Here is a 20,475-nt window from a genome sequence, read left to right on the forward strand (position 1 = left end):
AGACTGATGCTTTTTTCAAACAAATCCATTGCAGTTCTAGGGAATGTAGCAGGATAATCTCATCCATAGATGTTTGACCTACTGATAGTAAGGTGACCTGCTGGATATGACACAGGTATGCTTTATGACAGTGTGAGAGAAAATGTGTCCCAGGGCCCTATCCTGGTACCAGCCAAGAGTGTTAATTTTGGCAGTGCCACAAGGGGCATGGCTGGAACTTGGAGGTTATTCTATACCAGCTCATGTAATTTTCCAATGATGGGGAAAAGGTTCCTTTTCTGGGTCACATAACGTGGCAGAGGGAGTGATTGGGTATTGTTGTGGGTCTTCCTCATGCTGAACATGTGAATCATTCACCTCTATCTTGTACATACTTGTTTTGTTGCCGCTACTGTTCATTGTCTTATTTCATAGCTGTTTCCAGTAAATTGTTCTTATCTCAGCCCTTTTGGGCATCTGATTCACCTCTCCAGCCCACTGCAGGAGGGAGGAGAGAAAAAGGGGAGTAAGCAAGCAGTGCATGGTGTGGCCACATCACAATGGAGTGATTCAGTGGGAACACTAAATTCAGTGGGAATACTGTTCTTAAACCACCAGAGACTCATATGCATGAAGGGGAATCCTGTCTCAATTCATAAACCTGTCTTAGATGGTTATTTTCTCTGAAAAGTGACAGGCACCTTCAAAAGGGAGCAGACATTTAGTCAGGTACTTTGTGGAATGATCAGTGGGAAACACTGAGGAAAAAAGCACATCCTTCTCTTGTGTCCTGTACAGAGATTCTGGGGGAAGCCTATTGATTACTTTGCTGTTGGCTCTTGAAATGTGCCCAGGTGCTTCTGCCATACTTTTTTCAAGAGAAAGAAGAAAAACCATCATGAGAAGAAGGGAATGAAGGAAGGATGTCTGCTTTCACTTACAGAGTAGGTCAGGGGTTTACTCACAGCTGTGAGGAATCAGATAGAACTCAGGCAAAGACTGGGGGCCACATTGCCATTCAGTGTCAAACAGCAGTCATCAGCTGCTAAGCTGCGTTATACCTTCAATCTGAAATACCACACACAGCAAAAGGGGCATAGGACCATCAAGGAAGGTTCCTGACCATCCCTGTGGGCTATGGCCTCAGGAGGGGACTGGGAGAGTCAGTCATCACCCCAGTCCTTGGCTTGTGTGGGAGATTTTGCACTGGAAGTTGGTTGGATACACACAGCTGGCTTTATCCAGATGTATATAGGAAGAAAGCAAGACAGTGAACAAGAAAATACAGTATATAAATGCTGAAATTAACCATAAAGGTAACAATACTTTTCTAGGTCCATTCATGTGTTGGTCTTTTAGCAGACGTGTTGCCATATAAGATGACTCAGGGGTCAAGGATCTTAAGCTCCTTCTCTAACAGCTTCATACACAGCACCCCTGTGTTTGACTTCTCAATCAGGGTTGGAGGGAAATGCTAAAGGAAACAGGTGGTTGAACTATCTCTTCTTATGCACTAAGTGCAGTTTAAGACACCTTTAAAGGAAATCTCTTTAAAGCTGTGTTTTGATAAAACATTGTATCAGTGGAATATAAAATGTGGAAACTCCAGTGGAAAAAAAAAAACAAAACATATGATAAGTTACATACATAAAGGAAGATTCTGGGTTTAATTATTGTCTCCATTCTGTATACTATTCCCTGCTGAAGTAGTTTATATTTTCAGAAAGAGAACAAAATAAATAAAACCCTATTACCCCTATTCCTCCTTCTTGGGTTCTCTTTGCTCAATTAGGTTCACATCTTCATTTCATAAATACCCATCAGCTTTATAAGGTTTTGTATTTTTTTGTTATTAGTATTGCAGGTGTCTTGTCATGTATTGTAGATCAGTTTGCTTTGCCTGGTACAAGGAAAAAGCTGGGTATTTTAACCCATTGTGTCTGTTTTCTTCAAAGGGTCATGTCAACGGTCAAACCCATTGTGTCATGCTTTCTTCATGATTTTAAATAGTCAAAGAATTTTCTGTAGTTTTCATCTAAAAGACCACAATGAAAGACTGAAAGTGAACTATGAAAGAGAGAAAATGAGTGGGTAATAAAAACATAACTGAAAATAGTAGGTCCAATAAAAAAGCTGACATTCAAATATGTAAAAAGAACATGAAACTGTATAATAACATAATGCATTTTAGTCCAGAGCTGGAAAATCAAGATCTGAGATCACTAATACATAATATCTAATTTGGATGGCAGGCAGTAGTTTTACTTACTGATTACCTTGGGAGAATTTTCCATGGTATATGATTGCTAAGCCTTTGTAACCTTTGACATGGAATATTTGCACTATTGATTGCAATTTCTCCCATGCCTACATCAGTAGTACCTTTATCACTTGCCAGCTGATTGTGGGAATCCAGATGCACAAGAGTGGTGAGCACTTCAGCTCACAGTGAGACTGTTCTCAGCTTGGGTTTTGACACCCAGTGTCTCAGGGTATTCTCTCAATGCATACAGGCTCCCAGGCGCCTAGTGTTTATTTAACTAGATTTAAGATTTGCTTTTTTCTTTCCCAAGACATCTTTTCACTTTTCAGCCTGTGTGCCAAGAGGAGTTGCTGACCTAATGGAAACAGTCGTGTCCTGGAGTAAAGCATTTAGGAAGAGGATAAAGAAAATACTCCTGTACTTTCAAACACTAACCCTAAATAACGTTAGGGCATGTGACACCCTGCAAATACTTTGCTTTTTTTTTTTTTTTTCCTGTTATAAACTTTGAGATTCTTCAGAAGTCTTAGTAGGTCTAAGTAATAGTTGAAGTTTAGCAACAAAGGCTATTCAACTACTTTTTGAACTGTGGCTGTCACAAGATCTTAAAACAGTAGCACATATGATTGAAACATTAGGCCCTGATTGCCTTCATATACTATTAATTTGACAAAAAATTCACTTGTAACTTTGTAAATGAGCTTTTACCAATCAAATAAACTTCTAGTTGTGTTTCTTTTCCTGGAAAGAGTTTGCAGCTGGGTTTTTTCCCCCTCTTAACTACAGTAACATCTTAAAACCTTAAAAAATATATGTATTAAAAAATCCCCAACTTGTGTGTAATGGAAATTAGATCTTTTCTATCTGATTTTGTCATGACTATGTTATCTATGCCTTTGCAGTGGGGACACAAACTCTAAAATTATGCCAGTTCAAAATAACTTTTTACAAGTCCTAGAATATCTTTGTCAAAGTAAGCAGAGGACAGTGGAAAGCTCTTGTGAGGACAAAGGTTGTTATTCTTTGGCGTAGTAGGTGGCTGAAAGTATTAGCTTGCACTAGGACTTACCACCAAAGTATCTAAACTTGGAGTTCTAAGTAAGGAACAGGGCAAGGAAGTTAAGTTGTTCCTTATTCATTTTCACGTACTAGAATGACATGTACACATTCATTCATTTAAAATGAATGAAAATCTGTCCTCAAGTTAAAAGCCAATATGTCTAATTAGTAGTCTTACTGAATTCCATGGCTTTTAAACTTTGCACCCTGGATGACTCACAGTTTAGAGAGGGAGACTGAGATAACAGGAGAAGATAGTTCATTTTAAAGTCAAGCACTGTTATCTTATCGATTCATAAGCTATAATGTATGTTTATTAAGACCTACAGCAGTGATTTCATTCGATAGATTGTGGCAGTAGTGTCTTTTGTTTCTGCAGGCTGGTGGACATTTGAGTAATTTTTGAAATCTCTGATCAGGGAACTATTTATCTCTTGACATTGAGTTGAGGATTTATGTGGAAGCGACCTGTGATCTGATTAAAGTTGTATGCTGGATTAGCATTAGCACAGTGTCTTTCATACATTTTGCAGCATTAATATGTTGTCTGTTAAATTTGGATTGTCAAATTTGTTCTGTGTATTTAAGCCTATAAAAATTCCTAGTCTATTATTAGAGCTTATTATTTAACACCTGAAATAAATACATTTAGACTATAAGTTTCAAGCTGAGTGTTTTAAAAAACAGGTTCTGGAATTCATTCTCTGTCATTTAACTAAACAGAACTTATTTCTCAGAAGTACTGAAAAGCTGTGCTGAATTCAGTAAAAGCTCTGGAATTCATGCATGGGTTAAAATCCTGAGGATCAAGTCAGAGGGAGTAGAAAAAAGGCCCGACAGATCAGAGAACTTTCCCACAGAGAAGGAAAAGAGAAACTCCAGAAAGACATGGCACCAAGAACTGTTGAAGTCATCTTGATGATTATGTGTATTTCGTCAGATGATGCTGCTGAAAATTTGTTCATATTCATTCCTTTAAAGAGCCGTGTTTCATCCTTTATTCCTGCTGTAGATTGTGGGCATTATTTACATCTCAATTTATTTCTCAGCCCTTCGGCCATAATTAAAAATGGAATTTGGCACTCTCTAGAGTCCTTGCTGGAGACTTTCACCTTGTTGAAGAAAGGGGATTAAATGTGATGATTTATAGAGCTCGTGTACAGTCCCCTGAGTGTACTGTGGCACTGAGCCAAAAGAAAGCTGAAATGATATCCAGTCTGGCAACCACTTTGCATCATGAGTAGAATAAATCTTATCCCTTGACTAAAGCTCTGTCTTGTTCCAGCAAAATTTGCTTGAATTCCTGATGTGTGTGGGCTCTTGGTAGCCTAAAGTTAAGGTTGTAGAAGGCAGTGGCTGCCTGCCAAGGGAGTGTGCCTTTAGGATGTTGGACTCTGTATTTGTGTGTTGTCATGATGTGCCTTAGGCCGTGCCTATGAAAAGTGACAAAAATTATTTCTTACAATTATCACACTCCATCTTAAACTGCAAATTATATTCAGAATCACAGACATGACATTTGATCATTGCTCTTTGGTTATTTTTCAGATTTTTTAGGACTTTTTGGTACTGAAGTCAAACAGAAATTCAGTCATAAATCTGGCAGAGACTTTGCTTTCTTGCTTTTTTCTCTTCTGCTAAGCCAGAGAAAAAAAAAATGGAAGGAATATGTGGCCATGTACAGCTGCTGCCACAACATTCAAAAATTTCTTTGAGATGATTCTTCTGTGAGAGGACATAGCAAGCATTTGTTATCACGTTGGGTAGGGTAAGCTTTCCAGTTCAGGCACAGTGAAAACTTGCACCAATTCAGTGACTCCAGTCTGTACAGAATAAGTATTTATTACTTAAATTAACTGACTGTTACTCATTGAACCCTAATTGCATAGTTGTTTCTGTTCATAATTTGAACTCCTTGTATATTACACTTATTGTAGTACCCTTCAAGCTTTTTTTTTCAGTTACTGAAACTGTGCTGTTCATATGCTATGATTTTCCAGTTTAGTTTTTTCAGGACTCAGAAATGTCTTTAGCCTACACCACTTCCATAGCATAGCAGCCTTGTGGTGTCAAATGGTGATTACCAAATGGTAAAAGCTGCTCATGGAAATCATATCACTTGACAAATCCAGTTCATTAGGATCATGCAACTTATATAAAAAATGTACAGTTTCCTTGACTTGAAGGATTTTTCAGTCTGTCTCAGACCTTATTCTCATTGAATCTTTTGGCTTCCTCTTAGAAACCAGGAATACTTAAAAGCAATCTGCAGGCTGTGTCATCAATATATGATTCAACACAGGAAGCAACGCATTTGGGTAGACTGAAAGAGAAAGAAATTGATCATATTTATAGCCCAAAATAATACTTTTCCAGATTGTGGTTGGACAAATGTTAATTATTCATTTTATGTGTTCACATCCCAGACAGTCTGTGGTGCACCTGTGAGACAGAACTGTCTTGTCTCTGTCTTACTGAAGACAAATGCCACAGACTGTTGCCTTCGTTTTTGAGGGATTGTGAGCAGAAGGGACTGAACATGTAGAAAAATTAATAACTGGGCAGCATTCATAATTTTATCCTTACTTAAAGATAAATGGGTATGTGAAATGTATTTCCCAGGGCTGTGGTGATGGAGAAATCAGAATTTCACCACTAAAATCAAGCAGAACACCAGCAAAAATAAAGGTTCACACCAACATTCATCAAACTCAATAGGAAACTTACCTTTTGACTTTAAAGGGCACTGGTCTGAACCCTGCAAGACCATATTAAGACACATAGAAGTGATTAAGTACTTATTCTTAACATACTGCAGTAGTAAAATTACAAAAATGGTAGGTGGATTTTCATTTAACCCACTGTGTACATTTTTATTGTTGTGTGTTTATATAGTTGGTTGCATACAGTTGGATTAGTTGGCAATTTGCCTGCCTCTTTGTGTTTGACTGTTGCTGTATGGCATGCTCTTTTATGGTCTTGTTTCTTCTTGTATACAAAGTCTTCACGTAGGCTGATAACAATCCTCACTTAAGTTAATACACTTGATTTTCTCTGAGAGCAAAGCTATCTTTGTGAGCTGTAGTGTCATTATTTAGTAGTCTCAGTATGGTACAGTTCCAGTTCTGGGGATGGGACTGAGGAAAAGGCTGCAGGCACGAGTGTCTCTTCTGCTGAGACAATTAAAAGTGCTGCAGATCATCCATAGTCCTTTTTATAGGACGGTGAAGACATCAAGCTACCACCACTGCTGCTATGTCTGTTGTTGATCAGTGTTCTTTACCAAGAAAGCACAAATTGCTCCAAGCAATGTACAGTCTAAACTTCAGAGTACTGGCAGATATTCATATTAGGGTAGGGAATTTAAGGGCTGGCTGAAGGTGCAGGAGGGCAAATGTCATCCAGTCTGATATTTGCTATTATTCATCCAGCTAACCCATAATTTGGGAGTTTGGTTAGCCGCTAATTTTGACTTCAGAGATCTGTGGACAGTCAACATATTGGAGAGGTATGGTTGTCTTGAAGCAGATCAAACAGGGTGGTCTGAAAGCCAGTTAGTACCCAGGTTTCCCACATCTGGAAGATGTAATTTTAATGGCATTGCATCTCAATTGCTTCTTGTGGTTGGTGAGCTGTGTTCAGAGAAACCCACTAACCAGTGCAAGGCAAAATTGAGAGTTGGCCCATTTGAAGGTTTGATGTGCTTACTTATGGGGATTTATTTATTGCCTCAGTTTCATCTGCGCTGAATTAATGCTATGTTTTTAAGTAACTAAAATTTAAGAGGAATGTTTGCCTATGAAAAGGTAGAGTATTTGCACTTAGGTTTTCTGGTAAATTGGATTTTGGAAGTCGGGACTGAACAGAGCACAATGAGCACTTTGTCCTGGCACCATAATCTGGATTTAGACATTGCATGTTGTGACAAATGGTATGAATTTTGTGGCTTGGGCTCCAGCAACCAGAGAAGGCAATCCTTTTGTCCCATCAGCCAAATAATATGGCACCATTCTGTACATCTGGTATGAAGCCTACAATAAGCAAATAAACTGAAAAACTTTCTTCTTTTACAAACTGAAAGTGTTGCTGTGCTGAGGATGGAGGAAACTGTAAATTTTGCTTTGAGAAACAAACTGGAAGATGGATTTTCTTGCCCGTTCATATCTGTAATCCTATTTTATAGCCACATTAGTAACTTTGCTCATCCATTCATTTCACCGATATTGCAAAACAACAAGGGAAGATGGAATTTTCTGTTCTTTTAATGAGTGGAGCTCACTAGAGGTGATCTCAGTCAAAGTCTAGGATTTTGAAACCCCAGAGATTCAGATTATTTGCTCTTTGCTTCTGCAGGAATAATTTAATTGCTTCCTATTTTATTTTTTTCTTTTTAAAGAAAATATTTTTATTGAAAACCACTTGATTTATAGGTGGGCAAAATATTCCACTGCTTCTGTGTATTGAAGAATAGGTCCCAAAAGAATAACTTTAAATTTTTTTTTAAAACTTCTGACTTGTTCATTGTAATATGCTTATTCCTGCTTGATCTGGAGAAAGAAAAAGGAAGTAGAGAAACTGGTCTGCAGTGTTGAATCTGGTTTAATTGCATATTTAATTAAATTATCTAGTTTAATTGAATGTATAATTGTTGTAGATAGAAACTTGCTTGGCTATATGCATAGGTGAAATATCTGTTTGTCTTCTTGTACAGAAAAGAGTCAAGGACGTCATCTCTCCAATTGTATTTGAAGCTTCATACAGCCTTGGAGAACATGTGATAGAAGGAGGAAAAGAGGGCAAGGAACTAACTGCTCTGAAGCCCGTTCTTCGCTGGAAGAAAGGACAAAAGATAGCACAAAGGAATCAGGTCAGATTTGGACTACATTATTTCCCAAGAAGGCCTGTGGCTGAACTTACAGCAGAGGTGGCTCTAAAAGTGGATTGCCAAGCTCTGGGTCATTTGCACACAGTAGCCTTTTTGTGCAATCTCTGCTGTTGCTAACTTCAGTGCTGCTCTATGACGTAGTAAAGGCTTGTGCCTCCAAGGCTAGACAACACAAAGTGAGGTCACTTTCTTGTTTCAGGGTGTTTGTGCTGGGAAGGGAAAGATGGGAATGGTCCTATGCCTTCTGGTTCTTCCCTTAATGTAGGAAGTTCTTGTGAAAGGCTTGGTCCTGGACTTCTTTCCAGGTTAAGCTTTTGCTGGTGCAGAAGGGGACATGGCAACTGTCCATGGCAGCTGAGGGGAGAACAGTGGGCAGAAGAACAAAAAAATTTGCCTGACTCAACTGTCCTCTTTTCCTTAGGACTTCACACATCCAGTCGTGGCAAGGGAAACCCACTCCTGCTGTTATTGTAGACATGCCATACTGAAATAGCATGGTTTTATTCTCCTCCCCTCCTTGCCATTTTTTTAGCTGTGAAAAGTCTGTCTGGAGTAAATGGTTTTTATCCTTAAGGTTTTTAACCTTAAGAAGTTCATTCTCTATTGACACAATAGCATCATCATCTGTAGCATTACTTTCTGATTCTGCTCATAAGGTCCCTGAATACTATTCAAAAAAAATAGTAACTAAAGTGTTTTATTTGCTTCAGTATGTAACCAAGTGGTTTGAACTGTATTTGGTTATTTCTTGTAGTTTATACACATGCATTTTTATTCAAGTATGCTTTATTTTTATAGATTTATGAATGAAAGATGCATTCAAAAATGACTTATTTTTATGAGGAGGGGTTGTGGGGCTGTTTGTATATGAATTTTGTATTGTTGCAACAATATGATGGGAATTTGTGGAGAGCATGGAACTTTAACAGTGCTGTAAACCTGAGTGTTACATGAACAAAGCTTCTTGCTTTTTTTACTAATGGACTTAAATTCAAAAGGTCACATCTTGCCCTGCAGGCGAGTCTCGGATCAATGCTAAAATACCTAAATGCTGAGGTTATAGAGCAGGGACAAAAATATGTTGGGAATTTCTCTGACTTGTTTTCTTTTGCAATTTGGATGGGAGGGAACCAGTTTAACAATCCCTTTTCATTAGTTTTCCAGATGTTGTTCACTTAGATTAGTAAGAAAAGTATTTTGACACTGGGTGTGCTGGCAAATATGCTTTCAGCTAAGAACATGACAAGAGCTTCAGAGTTAGTGTGGCACTCATGGTGACAAAGCTCTGATGAAGTAGCCTGGACGCATGGTGCTGGGGTCCTCAAAGACTAAGTTCATGGGAAAACTGGAATGTAGTATTCTCTTTCAGAAGTCTTGTTATCTTGTAAGTAAATATTGTTTTGAAAGGCCAAAAGGGACAGTAGGAACCAAAATTAATTTAATAAAGGATTTACTTTTTCAAATAATCTAATGATTATGGAGGAACCTTACATTTTTGGAAGTCCAGTCCAAGACTCCAATGTTTTCTGTTTTCAGAAGATATGGTGAGGTCAGGTAGACAAAATCAGTGTTAATGTTAGTACTAATGTCCTTAAATATGGCTGGTTGTGTATTGTTTTCAAAAGCCCTAGATCTTGCTGATCCAGTAAGAAGTGACTTTCCATTAGCTTCTTTGTTGCCTCCCAAATCAAGTTGCTACCTTCATCCACAGGAAAAAGTTAGTAAGTTTTCTTGCTTCAGGGAAATTATTGTGTCTGTGGAACTGGGTTTGGCTTAGTTCTTTGTTAATGGCTTGTACTATAACATTTATTTTTGTATATCCACTGTATAAATACATGTTAACCAAGAAGGAGAATGCTATTCTGCCAAATACAGTGGGGATTTGTTCTTAGTAGTATGCAGTAATGTATCTTAGAGTTCAAAGTGTGATAGGCTAGAATTCTGCCTGTTCTAAATATTATAATAAAATCACCAACTATTATGTAGATGGAGATACCATTTTGTTTTAGGAAAATATTCTCAGTAGATTTAGTTGTGTCACTGTCTCCAGGATTTTGTGAGTGCCAAAACTGTTAGTTAAAAGAAGAGATAGAAAATGTCTGCAACCTTGTGTTCCTACTGTTCCACTAACTTGCAGTGAAAATTTGTGCCCAGTGTTGCACTGCTGGGTGAATGAGACTGCATATTTCTTGGATGAACTTCACCCTTTTAAAACAGCAGTCTGTTTTTTGAAATATTTGTTTTTGAAAAGCTGGTTAAGTAAACAAAATAGCTTGGTTGGCAGGCTTGAGAAAGTTTAGAAGGATTTTCATGAAGATGATTTATGAACACATCCAGTGATTTTTGGTTTGCTGCACAAATAATGCCATTCCATATTTTAAAACATGCACATGCACCTCAATCTCATACTGAGAACAAAGAAATGACAGATCTGGACAGAGTGAAATGCAGTGTTCATACATACAGCATGGTCCAGGTTTGTCAGTGGTGTCTTCTCCAAGTAGAGATCTCTGTGTTCCTTCTTGAGTCAGGTCATGTCACTGTCTGCAAGCTGAGCCGTGCCCATGACATTTCTTGGCATTGGAATGACATCTTTATTCTACCTTTATTCTACCTTCAAGCTGTTGAAGTGGCTCATGGCATGATTTTAACCTATGCCAACTACTGCATTCTTAGGCATCGGTTAGGAGTTCAAATGCTCCTGTCTTGGAGGCAAGGGCAATTCAGTTTCCTGGTGCAGCTGAGTGACTTAGTGCACCTGTCAGTAGTTGGGTAGGTGGTACATTTGAAGATTAATTGAGTTATACCTAGGGATGTTGGAAGTCCTTGGGAGACTGGAGGGATCAATCTAATTGCTGTGTTCCATATGAAATAGCTTGCCACAAAACTCCTTCTTCCTTAGCAGGGCAAGCTCCCAAATTACATTCTTGCAGAGTTCATGGGCCATCCTTCCTGCCTAATTGCAATTGTCTTCCCTTTGGTTGGAGTGGAATTGTTGAAAGCAATTTATATTCCTCCCTCTGCCATCCCTTCAGTGGTATCTCTTCTGCTCTTGATGAGTTTGGTCATCTGAAATAGTGGACAAATGACTGCATTTGGCTTAGATGGCTTGACAAGTGGCAATGTGCTAGTCATGAGCTAGCCCAGAGTCTTCCACTCAGTGAAATGGATTAATTCCCCTGTAGTTTTCCTCAGTTTTCCTCCTTCCTTGGAAAAGTTTGGTTTACAATCTTCCCCAGCCTATAGCACTGCATGGGGTTGTTGTGATCAAGGTGCAGGACCCAGCACTGGCCTTGTTAAACCTCATACCATAGGCCTCAACCCATTAATCCAGCCTGTCTAGACCATAAGCAGAGCTCTCCCACCTTCTAGCAGATCAACATTAGCACCCAACTTAGTGTTGTCCACAAACTTACTGAGGGTGCATTTGATCCCCTTGTCCAGATCATCAGTAAGTATATTTAAAAGGACTGGTCCTAATAGTGGAGAGCTGGGGAATACCACTGGTGACTGGCCACCAACTGGATGCAGCACCATTCACCACCACTCTCTGGGCCCGGCCATCCAGCCAGTTCTTAACCCAGCAAAGAGTGCTCCTGTCTAAGCCATGGGCTGCCTGATTTTCCAGGAGTGTTCTGTGGGAGATGGTGTCAGAGGCTTTGCTGAAGTCCAGGTACACAAGCCTTCCCCACATCCACAAGGTGAGTCACCTTGGCCATGGAAGGAGATCAGGCTGTTTAGGCAGGGCCTGCCCCTCCTAAACCTGTTCTGGCTGGGCCTAATCCCCTGGTTGTCCTGTATGTGCCATGTGATTGTTGCCTTTCCTAACCTGGAAATGAAACTTGAGGTGATTTTAGTAAGGAGTGGATCTTTATCGGAAGGTTTTCAGAGGCAGTTATGGAAAAATATCTGCAAAAACCCACCCCTATAGAGATCAGTACATTTTTACAGGTTTTAGGAAATTAGCATAATTGGTAAAATGCACCAATTAGGAGGACAAGTGGTGATGCAATTCCCCCCCAGGCCAAGCCGTTTCTCTGGAGTCCCCCTGTCAGCTCTAGCTGTGCTGTGTCTATGAAATGTGTCTCAAAGAGTTGTTCTCAATCTTAGTTCCCAGGAAGAACCAAGATAGTACTGGGGCCCTGCACCTCCTGGGGTTTATAGCTCTGGAATTTGTTTCGTCTTTCTGCTTAAGGAAAGGCCATGGAAAAGTACTGGGAAAATTAACTACTAGTACAATAAGCTACAGAGCTACAAATATATGTGCAAAGAATACAGAGAACATATAAAAAAAAGGGGCAAAACCCAAACCGGCATCATGATCCCACTCAAGATGGTCAGTTTTGTTATTGTGCCTCGAGGTCAGGCTAGCAGGCCTTTAGTTTCCTGGATCTTCTTTTTGGCCTTCTTATGGATGAGTATCACATTGGCTATCTTCCAGTCACCTGGGGCCTCCCCAGTTTGCCAGGACTGATGATAAATGATGGAGAGCGGTTATTCTGACATCTTTCTCAGCAGCCTAGGATGGATCCCATCTGGTCCCATAGACTTGTGTGTATCAAAGTGGCTCAGCAGGTGCCTGACTGCTTCCTCTTGGATTACAGGGGGTCTATTCTGCTTCCGGTCTCTGTCTATCACCTTAGGGAGCTGGTTGCCATGAGGATAACTGGTCTTACTGTTAAAGAATGATGCAAAGAAGGCTTTAGGTACCTCAGCCTTTTCCTCATCCTTGGTGATTATGATCCCCTTGCATCCAAAAAAGATTGGTGATTTTCATTGACCCTCCTTTTGTTGTTCATTTATCTATAAAAAACATTTCTATTATCTTTTACAGCAGTGGCCAGATTAAGTTCTAGCTGACCTTTCACCTTTCTAATTTTTTTTCTACATGGCATAACGACATTCATGTACCATTCCTGAGTTAATTGCCACTTCTTTCAAAGGTCGTAAATCCAAGTTCTAATGAAAGCTCCCTGTTCAGCCAGGCTGGTCTTCTTCCCCAGTTCATCTTTGGGCACATAGGAAGGGTGTTTTCCTAAATCTTTAAGACTTCCTTCTTAAAGTATGTCCAGCTTTCCTGGACCCCCATCTTATTAAGGATTGTTTCCTAGGAGGCTCTCTGAACTAGTGTCCTGGACAGACTAAAGTCTACCCTCCTGAAGTCCAAGGCAGAGGTTTTGCTGACCCCTTCTTTACTTCACCAAGAATTGAATACTCTATTATATCATGATCAGTGTGCCAAAGATGTCATCTGACCACCATATTTCCCACCAGCCCTTCTCTGTTTGTAGAAAGCAGGTCTAGCAGGGAATCTCCCTTACCAGTTATGTCAGGAAGTTGTCTTCCACACACTCGAGAAACCTCCTATACTGCCTTCTGTCCACTGTGTTGAGTTTCCAGCAGACATCCCACAAGTTAGTCTCCCACAAGAACAAGGGCTAGCAATTGTAAAACATCAGCCAGATGTTTACAGCACAGTTCATTCTTCATCCTGGTTGGGTTGTCTGTAACAGACTCCCATCAGGATGTCTGCCTTGTTGGCCTTCCCCCTGATTCTTACCCACAGATACTCAACTTTGTCATCATTATCCTTGATAGACAGTTGAAAGACTCCCTAATATTCAGACCCACACCATCACCTCTTTTTCCCTGCCTGCCATAGAATCATACAATCATCAAGGCTGGAAGACCTTTATGATCACCAGTTCCAGCTATCAACCCAGCACTACCAGTGTAACCCCTAAACCACTAAAAAGCATCAGTTTACTAAATGACACCAGTGCCAGATCCAGGTAATTCTTAAAGACCTGCAGGGATGGTGACTCCACTACAGCCCTGGGCAATCTTTTCCAGTGCCTGACCACCCTTTTTCTAATATCTAATCTGAAAGTCATCTGTCTCAGCTTAAGGGCATTTCCACTGCAGACACAATAGAAGAGACTGGTCCCCACCTCACTACAACCTCCTTTCAGGTAGCTGTAGAGAGCAATGAGGTCCCTCCTGAGCCCCTCTTCTCAACAAACACAGCCCCTCAGTCATTCCTCATAAGACACATTTTCAAGACCTTTCACAAGCCCTGTTGCCCTTCCTTGGAGATGGTCTGGAGCACCTCAATGTCCTTTCTAAAGTGAGAGGCCCAGAACTGAACACAGTACTCGAGGTGTGGCCTCACCAGTGCTAAGAGCAGGAGGTGCAGGATCACTGCCCTGGTCCTGCTGGCCACACTGTTCTGCATAGAGGCCAGGATGCCATTGCCCTTCTTGGCCACCTGGGCACACTGCTGGCTCATGCTGAGCACCCCCAGGTCCCTTTTGCTGAACAGCACTTGAGTCACTCTTCCCCAAGCTTATAGTGCTGCATGGGCTTGCTGGGACACAAATGCAGGACCCAGCACTTCCCCTTATTGAACCTCGTGCTGTTTTTGTCAGTCCATTGATTGGCTCTGTCCCTGTCTATCTGTAGAGAGCAGATCAACACTTCCACCCAATTTGATGTTTCCTGCAAATTCACTGAAGGTACACTCTATGCCGTCATACAGATCATCAAAAGGACCAGCCCTAAAACTGAGGAGCCCTAAACCCAGGGAGCACCATGAGCAACTGGCTGCCAACTGGACTGCAACAGATTTAGTCTCTGGGTCCAGCTATACAGACAGTTTTTTACCTACCAAAGATTTCACCTTCTGAAGTACTTGTAGCCATGAATTGCAGCACTCCAGTCTTGTGAGTCATCTCACTTATTTTCCGTGATGGCAACTACATCACAGCTTTCCTGCTGCACAGTGGCTTCCAGCTTCTCTTGTTTGTTACACAGTCTGTGTGTGCTGGTGGAGGTGCACTTCAGCTGGGCTATTGATTTCACCCCCAACAGTGGTATGCTCATCTCTAATGAGCCTGGTCTTATTACCTTCTGCCTTCAAACCCAGTGCTCTGATGAAGTCTGTGTGGAGCTGAGGGAGCTTGATAGGTAACCTTCATCCCCTGCACCAGTGTGCAGTACCAACACACTGGTTTCACTCCCCTAGTATTGATGCCTTTGTCATATGTTCAGTCCGCCACTCAGTTAGGGGTATTGTGGAAAACATCATTTTAGCCAGTACATCTGACGAAACCCTGGAATGTTTTTCACAGTAATAATTGCTCTTCTGATACTTAAATCAGCTATTTTGTGTTTGGCTCAGCAGCATATATAAATGTATTCGAAATACATTTGGAGTATTTTCTCATGTCATAGATAGGTTTCTACACAACATTGGAAATTATGGAAACTTATGTTTCCATAGGTAGTATAGTAAAGCATGGGATGCCTTGAGGGAATCAGTCTATTTTTTTTCTGCGGTCAGTAGACATGTAGGTAATAGCTTTATTTTTCAGGCAACTTGAAGGTTTAAAATCAAAATAAATTCAGGTCTAAAATCAAGCTCCTGTATCTATATTTAGGCACATTGATGTAATTGGTTTGTAAAGCTATAAACAGAAAACACTTCTTAAAAAAGTTACTGAGAGTTGCTTACAGCTCAGCAGTTGAAAATTGGATCATATATCCTGGTTTCTACATAAGAGCCAGGAACTCAGCTTCACCAGATAACATGTTTATAATCAGATAGCATCAATACCTAATAACTAAAGAGTTATTAGAATGACAAGCCCCCTTATTAAATTGTTTTTGTGCTACTAGCATGATCTAATTGCTAAGTCATCTCTGCGCATACCATAGGGTTGGTGACAATTTGCTGGAAGTCAGTGTAGAGATTGAAGCACTGTATTCTTAACCCAAATAATTTTGCATAACCCAAGTGTTCCTGCAGAAGTCCATGGCACAGTTTATGAAATTAAACTAATAGATCCTCAGATAACAGAGGCCAGCTCTGCCACTTTTTAAGGGATGCTATCTGAACCTTTTATAGACTGATGTGTGAGGAAGTCGTTAAAAGTCTGATCTATAGTGAATCACTGTTCTCTTATCCAGTCCATAAAATGACATGTTTTCAAGGGTTCTTTTGAGAATTCTGTTTTTCTCCCTTCTCTTCAAATATTGACCTTCAGCTGTCGCTCTCCCTTTCTGTGAAAGCATAGGCAGAACTCTTAGAATACTGCTGGCAACCTCTCAAATTCTTGATAGTACATTTTGGCTACAACCTGAAATTTCCATTTGCTTTCCTGAATTTTGGTAGGTTGATATTAGAATATTTACAAAAGCTATTTTCCCCCTTTATTTATTGAAAGACTTGCCGTATTTTCTGTGGGCTGGAGTGGCACAGGAGCTTTTTTATTTTTTATGTTTCCTGTTCTCTTCCCTACTTCCAGAAACATGGATTTGTTTAATTTTAGATAACCATTGCAAGTAAGTGAAGCAGTTTAGTAAGCCTGGTTTGAAATCACAGATCATCTTCCTCAGAGCACAGACCTCCGATCATAAAGGCTGAAACTGGGCTCTTTCTTATTTAACCTCCTATCACCTTTCAATAGAGTCCACTACCAGCAAGAAGGAAAAGGAGAATATCTGCATGCCCAATACCCAGCAGCTTTATGCTTAGGATGGCTTAGGATGCAGGAACTAGAGATTTATCCCTCTTCTACTTTCTCCTACATTCACCCCTGGCCTTTAACACAAAATGTGCCTCTTCAAGAGGCATAATGGACACAAAGATACTTCCTCTGAGGCCTGATCTGACTACCTATATAGATGTATTCCCTTCCTGATCAGCTCCAGATCTCTCCTTACTGTAGGTTTGATTGTGTACAGATGTGTACATTCACTTTTTATTATGAGTGTACTTTAATGTAGGTTTTTTGGCTTACCCTCTGGAGGACATGGGTGCCATCCATCTTTCCTAACCCTTCATGACAGTAATCTGTCACATTACTGGTCCTCCCAAGGAGCATAATTTTTTTTTTACTCAGAAAAGTTGCCATGCAGAATTTGAGAAAACTCTGTTTGTCAAGAAAGTTTGATGACTTGGTGGGAACTGCTCTGGAACAATTTCCCATAGATGCTGCGTTCTGTGCAGCAGTGGAGAGAGTGCAGAGAGGAATCGTGAACCCTGGAAATGCTGGGTTTTGTCTCTGCTTTGCTGTACATCTGGTGATAGCAGGAAGTCTGACAGACTCACTGAGAATGAACTTTGAACTAGTTTTGTGTTTATACAGTGAATACATGTCCTAGAAGCATTGAGGTTATCCTGTCCCTGTTACTGAGCAGACAAACACCTATTTTTCTTGTGAAAATGCTAGACAACTATGTGATGACTTTGGGATAAGAGATGGAGCTGTGTTTTTCAGGACAGTTTTTGCCCTGATCTCCCCCCCTGACTTTGTACTCCTCAATTTTTCATGTATATATTTCTTATGTAAGGCAGCTTCCTGGCCATCTCTGATATATTCAAATCTGTGAGGTACTTGAAACCATGTTAGTAGAATACAATTAAATTTCATAAAACCACTGTTCAGAATTGTTCCTCTTTGCTTTGGGTAACAGTAAAAGCAAAAATTATGAACTGCTTCCACAGTTAGTTTCGCCCTACTTCCTTTTTTCAGTTGTGGATAACACATACAACCCATGGATTACCTTCTTCAACAATTTTAATATTTAAAGAGCTTTATAAATCCTCAAAGCTGGTATTGTAAAGCTGCAACTACTTTAAAAATTGCTTAGAGTTAAAATTAGTGGTGATGTTGTAGTAGGGTCTGCGCCATAACCCAGGAATGGACTCCTGCTCTAACAAGATGCAGTGTTAAGTTAGGTACAGTTTCTGGCCCAAAGAAATTGCAGCTCAAGTAGACCAAGTAAGGCACAGTAACAACATATAAGCAGTGTTCACAAATGCTATGATGCCTTCAAGTGAGTTTACTTCTTAATTGTTTAGGAGGGATTTAAACAGCCAGGAATTAGTCAGCCTGAAAGGTAGAAGCATCTAAAGGGTGGGGAAGGAAAGGCTCAAGTTAGCAGAGAAGAAAATGGAAGAAATAGACTGTAAGAAGCTGGAGGCTCAAGACTCTAGAAGACATACAAAAAGGGAAGGTGGAGTAGAGTCTGGGTAGATGAGTGAAATAGTGGAAAATAGCAAAATAGTCCAGAGATGTCATTAACCTGGAATTGGGCTGCTGAATCTGTTATGCCTGCATCCACGGGTCCTAGGAACCTGTTGGACTGGAAACTCAGACCAGCCAGCTGCTTTGAGGTGAGAGAGCTCCCCCTAAACCTGAACAGGTTCAAGATCCTCCATAGAAGCAAACAGTTCACTCCTATACAGCTACAGCTCTTGGAATTCACCCTCCTTATTTCTTTCTCCCAACCCAATGTTGTGTAGAAACCTATCTATGACATGAGAAAATACTCCAAATGTATTTCGAAGTAGCTTGCTCCCTAGTACCTGATATGCTGGAAGAGATACATGCTGAGTGATTTTAGAAAATGGAGTATTTGTTCATTCTTTCTGAGTAATGGTAACTAGATTTAGTTAGAAAATTATTAGATTATTAGATAAGACTATTAGATAGTTACTTAAATGTACTTACAGTATTTTATATTTTGAAAAGTACAGATAATGTCTGATTGCTGTGTTCACTTTGCCAAGATTTCTGCAGTTCAAACAGAGAAACTGAAAGGCTAGAATTTTTTTACAGTTTATTATTCTTTCTTCTCTGAGGGTTACCAAGTCGTCTTTCCTATGTGAAACTACTACAGTGGTTTGAAGATTAATTCTGAGGACTTTTGAAACTATACCTCTGAAATGTGCCATGTTTGAGAGGGAGGCCTAGTGCCAGTTCCTGTCTCAGGATTATTCCTGTGCTTTGATTGTGTAGTCTTTATAAAGGAGGAAGGGCAAATTCAGTCCTCCTTTCTTAATTCTAAAAAAAAATTTCACTTCTGAGAAAGCAAAAGATAGGAAAGAAAAATGAAAGAGCAAAGTAAATAGCCTGGATGAGCTGGTCACCTTCCACCTTTTCTTCTTTTGCAACACAGTACAACCTACTTTTTTTTTTTTATAAGTTTGATATCTGTCATGAAACTGATGCCTTCAAGAACCTAGAAATAAAACAACACACTTTCAAGACAATATTAGTATGGGAGGTAATATAAAGGCTGGTCGCTGTTGGAGGCCTCCAGGGGCAGACACAGAAAATGCCCACCTCTGCACAAGGTGAAAACAGTTTTTTAAGTTTAGAAAATTAGCATAACTAATAAAAATACCCAGTTAGAGACATAAGTTGTACGGTGGTTCCCGCTTTTCAGGGGGAAAGGGATTCAACCCTTTTCTAAATCCTCCCTTCTTAGATAGGAACTAAACTTTGTTTATGAAAATGTGTCTTGAAGAGCTAGTTTCAACCTTGGCTCCCAGGAAGAACCAGGATAGGATAGGGGCCCTAGATCCCTTGGCTTGGAGCCTCTGGAATGTGTTTTGTCCTTCTGTCTATCAGGGAAGGAAAAAGGTAGGAAAAGGTACTGGGACTAGCTAGGAACTATATAACTATGCAAGAATAGAGCTATGAATATATATTAAGGAAATATAAAAGCAAAAAGGCAAAATCCCTTCCAGCATCACAATTAACTACATAAACATTCACTCCTTTTTTGGGAGCTCAGACAGCATAGAAAAAGGAGAACAAGCTGCCTGCTTAGTCAAGAATGTTCCTGGAAAGCAAAGGACTAGAAGTCTCTATGCCCTCTGGGCTTAAGATTCAAGTCTTTTTGCAGTCCTGATACAGTTGGGCAGAGCTCTTAAAAAATGTACTAACTCAGTACAGTTTGCATTTTTTTGCCTTCTCTGTCTCTTCAGCCCAGTCTGACCATTACGTGTGTCCTGCACAGATTTTCCCTGTCCTTGACTGATGGAAATATATTTACTTTGGTAATAAAAGTCATGAAGCCTGTAGAAAGGAACATTCATATTAAAGGAAGAGATAAGTGGATTGTCAGGTTTCCTAGTTGAACAGTGACATTCATATTGGGTATTTGAATATTTGGTAGGCAGAAGATCATTATACTTCTGAAAGAATGAGTTCTCCAGCCTGAAAAGTCTAGCCTTATGTTTAGAAAGGTATTGGTCTGTGGTCTAAACACAGGGTTAAGTAACCATGATCTTAATGGCATCTGGGTTTCTTTGATGCCGAGAGCATGCTCCTGTTCTCTTCTTTCACTTTCTGGTGGCTGTCTCATTTAGCCATGGCAAACTACTGCCACTTAAATAGTATTCCCATATGTTGTCCCTTCATAGTTCCTAGCTTTTTCAATCTGTTACATTTCCTCAGTATTACCAGAGTTCACAAGATTGACAGTGGTTCCATTA

General features: G+C 40.0%; 1 protein-coding gene across 1 annotated transcript in view; it reads left to right on the top strand.

Annotated features, from left to right (window-relative positions):
* ITGA9 (integrin subunit alpha 9) overlaps nt 1-20,475 on the top strand; it is a 219,723-nt gene that overhangs the window by 101,423 nt on the left and 97,825 nt on the right. Inside the window, exon 16 of the mRNA XM_058833171.1 lies at nt 8,013-8,168. Within this exon, the coding sequence (XP_058689154.1) occupies nt 8,013-8,168 (156 nt within the window). The remainder of the gene's footprint in view (nt 1-8,012; nt 8,169-20,475) is intronic.

This window comes from Poecile atricapillus, chromosome 2 (genome assembly GCF_030490865.1).
Source record: "Poecile atricapillus isolate bPoeAtr1 chromosome 2, bPoeAtr1.hap1, whole genome shotgun sequence".
Taxonomy (NCBI): Eukaryota; Metazoa; Chordata; class Aves; order Passeriformes; family Paridae; genus Poecile; species Poecile atricapillus.